This window comes from Arachis stenosperma, chromosome 6 (genome assembly GCF_014773155.1).
Source record: "Arachis stenosperma cultivar V10309 chromosome 6, arast.V10309.gnm1.PFL2, whole genome shotgun sequence".
NCBI classification, from domain to species: domain Eukaryota; kingdom Viridiplantae; phylum Streptophyta; class Magnoliopsida; order Fabales; family Fabaceae; genus Arachis; species Arachis stenosperma.
In genome coordinates, this window is record NC_080382.1 from 3,695,816 (window position 1) to 3,706,431 (window position 10,616).

Sequence of the window (10,616 nt, forward strand, 5' to 3'; positions counted from 1 at the left end):
CAAATAATAGTACAATGATAGAGAGGGAAGGTGGCCCCCTACCATTTTTGGCGTGGAAGTGTTGTAAAAATGGTAAAAATGAAGCATGAGCAAAGATAGAAACAAATAAAAAGGAAAAAGCATAAGGAGGGAGGAAATCAACGGTTGGAAGATGATCTGAATTGAGAAAGTGGGGCTCGTGGATCGAGGTAGTCCACTTAGCCGACAGGGAGTACGATGTGCACGTGGAATCACACAAATAGAAAGTGTGATGCACCCTCAAAGGGTTGACCGTTGATTGCGCTATACTTGTACGATCGGTCATTTCATGTCATTTCATACCCAAACCCTACTTTTCCCTCCAATGCCAAACTATTTCTTCTTTTATTTTTCCACTCTCTTTTCATAAATGCTCTTTATTTATTGATAAAATGGTTGCTAAGAAATTTAGTGAAAAGAAAATGTGGTGCTCAAATGATTGTTGTTACCGACTATAATTTACGTTATTGAAATTTTAATCCATCTAGAGTTTTGATATCATGTCTTAAAATTATTCATCCCAAAAATTTAAACTAATAGAAAAAAATAACACTAATGATTATATCTCTAATACTGAATTGAACATTTCTAATCTTTTATTATACATATTGTATAAATATTCCATTAGCTCTTTATACTTTTTCAAAAAAAATATACATGATATACACATGTGTTTAGTGTTACATACATCACACAAAATACATATCACACAAAATACATATCCATAGTAACGTACATGTGTGTAATACTACTATATCGCTGTTCTAAAGTTTCAACTTTCAACATTGATACTTCTTTCGTTCATGTGCATGTAACAATTTATTAATAAAAAATAAATTTTTAAATAAAACTTAAATTGACAATAGAATTAGTTTATGACTATATCGTGAACATTAAAAAAAAATTCATTGATTCATTTCCTAATTGAAAAATCTCAACGTACGTACTGATCAAACAACTGGCGATTTCATGCTCTTTCGTATCTTGCTTGTGTTATTGACTATTTAACTATGGAAGTCGCTAACATAGACTCAAATTCATATATAGTGAAATTCAGAAGTGACAATCTTTTTCAGGAAAAAGAAAATTATATTTAACTAGTGAAAATATATATTGCCATGAGTTATATACCACCTAATCAGCTTTATTTATATCATAATGATTTTAAATTAAATACAATTTCTTTTAACAATTTATAAATATTTTAGTAAGTATTTGATGAATTTAAATGCTGGGTCGACACTAATAAGTTAGAGTAAATCTCTTCCTTAATAATTTAAAATATTTATTTGATTTGATTTGGAGTCTTTAATAAAGTAACTTTTGTATTATTTAAATTAAAACTAAATCATTTTAAAGTCGCCTTAATAATCTTGCTTTGCCAACGGACTTTATGTCATGTTTCGGACTAGGCAGTGTTTGTGTTAACCTTATGTTTTAGTGAGATGCAAAGAATTTTTAATAATTAGTAATAATATATACATACCACTCTCAAATAGTTTTTAGATAAATAAATCAAATCATGCATATAGGGGATTTTTTAAGTTTTTTATTTTTTTATTTTTTTTTTCAGAAAACCATAATTCCACCAGCTCAATTATTATGTTCCTTTGTTTTTATATAGGACTCAATTATTATGTTGAAAGGTCCTTACACAACACAATTTAAGCATAAGGGAATCATATGTCTAATTCTTATATGGAAAACTATAGGATATATTATCTGTCAACTTATTGCTAACAATAATTAATTATTATATTTTAAACATATATATAAAAGAATAAATATAAAAAATATATTTATAAAGATACTTTTATTAAACACAACTATAAAAAAGACATTTTTATTAGATATATCCATAAAAAATTTTTTATTAAACACAATTATAAATAAGAATTGACAGAAATTGACAAAAATGCTGTTAATAACATAGCAAAATTATTCTTATATATATATATAAGAAATAGTGCAAATTCACGAAATGAAATTTATATAATAAAAAAAAATTTAAGTGTTTTTGAAATATTAGCATTTTAATCATTGAATTATAAAAATATATATAATATATTAATTAAAATTATCCATTAAAATTAATAAAACACCGATATTCTAGAAACACTTGAAAATTCTTTCTATAATAAAGATGTCAGTTTTTTTACCTTAAAGAAAGAAACAATTTAATTAAGAAGGGTAAACAGTATCACAACATGCAGTGGCATAAACCATTAGATTTAATATTAAGTATATCGAATAAGAACGAACTTTGGAAAGGGTCCTGAAAAGTCTCTGGAAAAAAGCTTGTTAAACTCTCTGCAAGATGGCAAAACAAGTCAAAATGAACAGTATATATACATTCTTATCATAGGTTGGATCATTGATTTTTATTTTTGTGACGATAGGATACATCATACATGACACATCAAAACTAAAGCTGTATATGCAAATTTATCAGCTTCAATAATTTGTAGAGTTCAATGGTTAATTAATTCCATAATTACTTTAAGAACAATAATCGAGAGACAATAATTTAAAATTATCTTATTTAACTTAATATTTATACTTTTATGTGTATAATATTTAAAATTACATATTTATTACATTTAATATTATGTATTTATTTTTAAAATAATTAATAAATATATAATAAAACAACTTTAGAATAATTTGAGATAATTTTTTATTGTCTCCTGAATATTTGTGTCATTTTTAACACTATATGTCACGCTCCTTTTTTTCACAAATGAATCAAATAATTCCATAATATCTTATTGTAACCACTCTTGTATATGAATAAATCAGTTACATGTATCAAAATGTTCCTTAATAGTTAATAATTTTACTGTTTTCTTGCCATCTTAACTTTACCTGCTCTAATTGTTGTTATGATTGCCTCCATTATTTAATTAACTCTTCTAATTGATGTTTTGCAAGTAGTCATAAATTTCTGTTTTAACAATAAGATTATATTAATTTTATCTTTTCATAATACATCAACACATCCAACTGATTATATATAGATATAGTAGATTTGATAATAAGAAATACACAAGTTCGATTCTGATTAGGGTTTCATAAGTTGGCAAAAACATGATATACTTAAATAATTACCAAGTATAATCTTTGGCATATTTCTGTACGTTTAACGAGAACTTCAATTCCAAACCTATTTTTGTTAATGCTAGAAAAATAAAAAAAAATGACTAAAACTTATCTTATTTAACATTTATTATTTTTTACTAAAATTAATTAATCCTAAATAAAATAAATTTTAACTATTTTTTAAACTAATTTTTTTGTTATTAAATATTTTCGTTTCTCATATTATCATATAATAATTGTTTTCATGTAGGAGCATCATTACGTATATACATATATAGGCGGATTTAATTTAAAATTATGTAGAAGGGTTGATGAAGAAAAGATAAAACTCAGATTGTTCTGATTTAATTAAGTCTAAGAAGTAGACTGTTAAGAGAATCATTGAAAGTGACGATAATCATGTATCATCATCATCATCATCAGTCAAGCTCTTGTCGTTTTAAAGCTTAAATAAACAAACATTTTTTTTTTAATTTTGCATCAGAAACCAAGGGTAAATACATTGGGTTTGATAATGTATATTAGAATATATATAATGATGTCTCTTATCCAAGATTACCTAACCCATATATATTCCCAGAAAGGAGACAGACCATCATGATAAGCCTACGCTTTTCCATCCAAATTAAGGGGGTTAGGCAAATATAGCTTTGCCCTTATTGTCAAGAATTATTATTCTCCAAACAAATCAATTCCCCTTTGAGATTCCCATTTTTAATTAGCTGGCAGATATGATAAAGAAGATAATCTAGACTTTGTCTCATCACACTCTCACTGTCTCACACTGATTTCACAATAATATCATCTTTAAACTAATATATAATACCTAACCCCATTCGGCCAATTATATTAAGCTCGTGAGTTATTTTGCTAATTTCAAATCTTCAATAGTAAATTGATATGTAACTTATAGATTATTTATTACTCACTATTATGATGTTTTATTAATAAGTTGTATTTATACTATATATCTCCTTTGCTACATATTTAAAATATTAAACATACTGCATATATATCAAAATCAAAAATGTTTGGTAACCAAAGAAAATCAGCCAAAAACAGCCATAACTTGTTTTATTTAGCATTTATGAATTGTCGTAACAATTAATAAATGTTAAATAAAACAAGTTTTGGCTGTTTTTTTTTGTTTACCTAGTATTACCCTATCAAAATTAGTCATTATATATTTTTAATATATATTTTATATTAGTAACTAATGAGTGAAAATATAACATGTATGTCTCATTTAATTGTATCTAGTTAAGTATTTCTCCAGTTAGTATATGGTAGTTCTATTAGGGTTTCAACAACAACAACAATAATAATAATATATCACTAAATCTTGAGGTTGAAGAAATGTTTATGATATTAAACTTGTCACCCTACATGGATGTATGTGCATGGAAGAAAAAACACAAAAATAGAATATACTAAAATGAAGCATGGAAGAAAAAACAGAAATGGCAGAAATAGTGAAGTAACGGAAAGTAAAAAACTTGGGTATATATCCAAAACAAGTTAAATGCATCAATTGTAATAAGTTTGAATGATTGTATATATGACTCAAAAAGAAAGAGTTCACACTTGACAGTGCAAGTTGAAAATGCACATGGCATAGTAAAATTTCATTGTAATCAAACAAAAACAGCAACAATAATAATAATAACACGCATTGTTGATGATTTGATATGACAAGAAGCTACATATAGTTGGTCCAAAATGAATTGAAATAGATGAGTACTACTATCAAACTATTGATGAATATATATCTATAATTAGACAGACATGTATATAATAAGTATATATATATAGCAGCAGCACATTGATTCATGATTATAATTATAAATAGTAAATAATATTGTCCAAGACAAGAAAATAATATAACCATAAATAGTAGTAACAAAGTGTATCTGATCAAGTCCATAAAATAAACGAAAAGAAAGAGAGACATAAAGAAAAGAACACATATATACCAGTTGCAGTTACGTTGTTCATGATGAAAGAAATGATTGAAGCAGGTTCCAAATTAAGCATGAGTAGCAGAAGCATCAGAAGAAGAAGAAGAGGTTTTAGGCTTTGGCCTCTTGCGCTTCTTCTCGTAGCTCACTCCTCTTGCTTTTGACTGAAAATCACGAACATCTCTCAGGTAAATCCTAACGGCACGAGCGCCGAACGGATTCGTCTCTGCTCTGCCGCCGTTCTCCTCGTAGGCGGCGCGGAGGCGGCCGATGAGGGCGTCGAGGCTTCCCCAGGCCTGGCGGAGCGGGCAGGGGCAGGGCGCCGGAGGGTTAGGGAGGCCGAAGAAGGGGCAGGTAGGGTTGTGGACCTTGGTCTTCCCGAACTGATCCAGGTAATGGAGGAACTCCAGGACGTGTGCGCCGCTACAGAGCGGCAGAGACAGCGGCGGACGGTGGTTTCTCAGGTACTGGCAGAAGGTGTTCCAGTCTCGGCGTTTTTGGTTCTCGTAACGGCTCGGCGATGAAGATGACGAGGGTGGAGGATTGGTGTTTGTTGCTGCTGTTGGATTCACCAGGCTCTGGATTTCGAAGCTCCGGTTTGTTGAATCGGTTACCAAATCCATTGGTTTCAAGATCTGAGGGTTAGGGTTTTGGTTTCTAGGGTAACTGGAAAAGGAACGAATTAATTAATTAATACGAAGCTGAATTGAAACACACACTCTAGTGTCTACTACTGTATGTATCTCCTCATATATATGATCAGTGCAAATGGAAGAAGAAGAAGAAGAAGAAGGAGAAGATGGTGATGTTATGAATGAAAGAAAGATTGAGATGAGTGTGTTGGGGAGTGAGTACTAAACTGAGAGTTGAATAATAATGAAAGTTATTGTGAGTGCAGTGTTAGTAGTACGTACTGTTTTGAATTTCATCATCCTAGCGAGTAGCCAGTGGTCACAAAGAAGAAGCTTTGTTTTTTGAGGGAAGCCAAGAAGGACCGATGGCTAATTAAATGATATAGAGAGAGACTGTGAGTCAGTCAGAGAGGACAAAGTTTGGCGGTAAACAGGGATACATGATGCTGACCTTTGATTATCACTCTCACTCTCACATCCATCTATCTATCTATTCTCCTTTCTCTTATTATAATTAACCTTTCTATTTTCTCTCTTACTTTTAATTCATTACATATACATCTAATTAAATGATCAATTAAGATATGGTGTGTTATAAGGAGAATAAGATTTTGAATAATTTAAACCTAATTTTCATAAATATCACATGTAGACAAAATAAATAGAGAGAATAAGATTGTAGGAACGCTTTTTCAAATCAAGTCTTACACGGACTAGCTGCCCGTTTGTAAGTTTGATTCCTTTTCTTACTAGATACTACTCTGCTCACCAATTTCTCTGTTTTTTTTTTTTTTTTTGGGGACCAAAATTTTCGCCTAATTAATCTATGTAGGGTTGTCAAGACAAATCTTGTTGTGCACCACGTCATATTGATAAGAATGTAGCAATATATAAGGTGGAATCTATACTGGATATAATTAGGATGATTATATAAATATTATTAAAATTATATTTATAATTTTTTTATATTTTAATAATATTTTTAAGAATTAAAAAATTATTAAATAATAATAATAAATATTATTTTTATTTTGAGACATGTAATTATCATAAGGACTATAGTATAAACACCATATGATGGACAATTATTAATAGGAAAAAACTTATGGATAAATAGAATTTATTATTTTTGTCAAATACTTTTAATTATCAATCTAATTTTTTTAATTTAATAATTTAATAATATATTTTTAGTTTATATTTTTAAATATTATTAATTAATTATTGACAAAAATAATAAATTCTACTAACATTCTAACACTACTCTTATTAATAATAATCTATCAATATGAGAAACCAATCATAATAATATGAATATATAATATTATTTGATGCATTATTACCATCTTTCTTCTTTCTCTAAATCCTCACCTCCTTATCGATTTCCAATTATATATTTTCTTTTTGTATGTAAATAAATAAATACACAACAACGATATATATATATATATATATATATATATATATATATATATATATATATATATATATATATATACAATGGTTTCATAGACACATTAGTCAATATTATTACTTTTGTCCGTCAAATTACATTTATTCTCTCTGTAAAGAAAAAAAAATTACATTTCTTTTGTATCGACGTTAATGAGAAAAATGTAGTTCGTCCTGAAACGTTAGTTGACTGATTTTCAGGGTTGTTTTTGTTCTGAATTTGAAATTTGAGAAAATTCTCCTAATACAACGAAATTGGATTATTTATTTAGCTGCTCTAATAAGTTTGAAATTTACCGAGTCATATGTTCTAACAATATTCTTAGCACTTTTGTTATAAGTGTGTATTTCTTGGGTGTCCTCTTTTATTATAAGTATGTTATTTTTTTTTTAAATTCTCAATTCTTATTTAAACGGACAAATGAACCGTTATTCTATACCAAATATTCGAAAAATAGGAAGGAAAAATTAAAAGAAAACAACAAAAAATAGAGTAATCCTAAATTGAACGTCAAGCTGAAAGCGCGATTCATGAAAGGTGCTTTTGTGATGGAACAATGACATTTATACGAAAAATAATTTTAAAAAGCAAATTCATTGCACCTGCCGGAGGAATTAAAATTTAAAAGGTTATGGTTGGTTTAGACTTTTGTAGTAGTAACTAGTAACTAGTAACTAGGACGAAGCAGTAACTGCAAAGCTAGGTTAAGTTGTAAGTTGTAACAGATGAATAGGATTTTTTTTTTCGATTTTATTTTTTTATGAATTATTTTTAATATTAAAATAAAAAATGTATAAAGTATAAAAATAATATTTTATGTAATGTTTATATACAGAGAGAGAAATTGATGAGAGGACAAAGTCCTTAATCCTTGGCTGACCCGGACCAAGCGGCACGGCAACAGGAGGTTTTTTCCGCCAATGTTACCCCTTTTATTTTTTATAAATTACTAATTATAATAGGCTTAATTCTTACATATTATGATATCAATTTTTTTTTTTTGTAATTAAATTTAATTAAATTAATTTAAACTTACAGAAACTCATTCGTTCGATATACGCGTCGCGTGGTTCTTCTTTTTTGTAATTTTCGTGGGCCTTCTCTTTTTTTTTTTATTGTTTTTTTTAAGAGTAAAACAGAAAGAATTATAAAAAAAATAAAATAAAAAAATATAAAATAAAAATAAGGAAAAAAAAGTAGAAAATAAAGATGCAGAAGATAAAAAATTTTGAATTATATATAATTTATCAGATAAATAATATAAAAAAATTTTAATAATAACACATAAATTTTTTAGTTTTAACACCAAAATTTTACTACAAAAGTACAAAAATATATTCTTTAATGATGTATTTTTTTCTTCGTTTTTTTGGTTATTCTTATTTCTTCTATTAGGAACATTGTTTTTTATATTAGACTTAAATAAACATGTTTGTACTGTAGAATCTTATTTAGTTGAGTGAATGCATGTTTGTTTCTCTTCTTGTTTCAACTTCTTCTTCTTTATTTGATTTTTTCTTATTTTTATTCTTGTTAAAAGAGTGAAACAAGAAGAATTATAAGAAGATAAAACAAAAAAAAATCATTAGAAGGCAAAAGAAGAAGAAGAAGAAGTTGAACAAGAAAAGAAGATAGAAGAAGACGATGATAATGAAGAAGAAGAAGGAACAGTCAGTGACGAATTTAGAAAATTTTGATAGTGAGACAATATATATATATATATATATATATATAATTATTTTTATAATAAAAATATTATGTGTATATAAAAATTAGTTATCAAATTATTTATTAATTATTATGTATTCGTATATAAACATATGTATTGTTTAATTTATTTTTAATGTGTATTACACAGATAGTTATTTTCGATGTAAATATAATATGATTAGTTTTTATAATATCTAATTTTACAAATTAAAACACTAAAATAATCATTTATAAATAGGGTAAAGTATATTTTTTGTCCTTAAAGTTTGAAAAGTTTAAAAAATATCCCTAAATTTTATTTTGTTTCAATTTTGTCCTAAAAGTTTTTGATTTGCATCAAATATACCCCAAATTTTTCAAAAAATTTAAGATCGATTCAACAACAATTTCATAAGAACAACTCCTCAACACAAGTAAATCAAGCATAATTTTCATGCGTTATTGTTATATTGGTCTTAAATTTTTTTAAAATTTAGCTTTTGAGTGTATATTTGATGCAAATTGAAAACTTTTAGAACAAAATTGAAACAAAATAAAACTTAGGGATATTTTTAAAAATTTTGCCAAATTTTGGGGACAAAAAATATAATTTACCCCTTATAAATATCTGTCTTTTTATATAGGATAATGCTACATATTCATATTTTTTGTTAACCAAATCTAATTAAATTTGTCTAAAACAACAAAAATCAGTTATGACTAATATTATTTTAAGTTTTATTGTTTAACTTGGTTAGACTTAGTTCATAAAAAGACTTAGATGTGTAGTATTTCTTTTACATATATATAAGTAAATACTTATTTAAAAATTTACTTCTTATATAATTAAAAGTCAATTTTTATTGAGATTCATAATTAAAAAAGTTCTTTCAATTAATGTAGTTGTTACCGAAAAAATAAATAAAACTAATATAAAAAAAGATAAATAACACTCTTTTGAGTTGATTTTTAAGAAAAAACACAAATTTCATTTAAATTGAGAATTAATCATTCTAATAACATCTAATATGAAATTTTTAAATTAACTATGAAGTACCAAAAGTTGAGTAAAAATTTATTGTGGGGTCAAATTTAATAATTTAGTAGAGGCAAATAAATATTATTATCATATACTACTCAAAAAAATTTCAAATCGTAGTGAGGGCGATTGTCCCCACACTCATGTACATACATCCGTCCCTGGGAACAAGAGCTGTTGTTTTGAGTTATCATTAAATAATTTCAGTGTATTTTAGATTTAGTTTCGATACATTTTAGATTTAAATAAAGTGCATTTATTCTGAATTTGTTTTGAATTGAGTTTATTTGTGTGTCGTCATCATTAAGAAATTTCGGTGCATTTTGAATTTGATCTGTTATCACTACCAGAAATACGGGTATTACCAACGGGAAGATACCCACAAATAAAAAATAGTGGCAAATTATATGATCGTGATAATCACTTGCAACGTCTTGTATCTCCGTGGCTAAATTTTGTGGATTTTTTCGACGGTTTTATTTGTTCGTGGCTAACTTGAGATGACTTTCCTCATTTACCACAGACCTAATGATCACCGTGACGAATTCAAACGATTTTCACTTCAAAATTTTATCTTTAATTTGGCGTTTTTCTCCATCTCTTTCAAAATATTTTTATGCAGTTTATACTTTTTCTCAATTTTTATGCAGGCTTTTCCAATTCTCCAATTGTTAGTTTTTTCTCCATTCTTTCTTTCTAGTGCTGCCGCTGAAAAATTATACTCTGCC

General features: G+C 27.1%; 1 protein-coding gene across 1 annotated transcript; it reads right to left on the reverse strand.

Moving 5' to 3' along the window:
* Positions 1-4,943: 4,943 nt before the first annotated feature.
* On the reverse strand, positions 4,944-6,188 carry LOC130935816 (protein LIGHT-DEPENDENT SHORT HYPOCOTYLS 1-like). Its single transcript, XM_057865720.1, has 2 exons — positions 5,990-6,188; positions 4,944-5,741 (listed from the first exon to the last, which is right to left on the reverse strand). Exon 2 carries the CDS (start codon positions 5,696-5,698, stop codon positions 5,144-5,146), a length of 555 nt encoding a protein of 184 aa, XP_057721703.1. The 5' UTR covers positions 5,699-5,741; positions 5,990-6,188; the 3' UTR covers positions 4,944-5,143.
* Between the last annotated feature and the right edge of the window lie 4,428 nt (positions 6,189-10,616).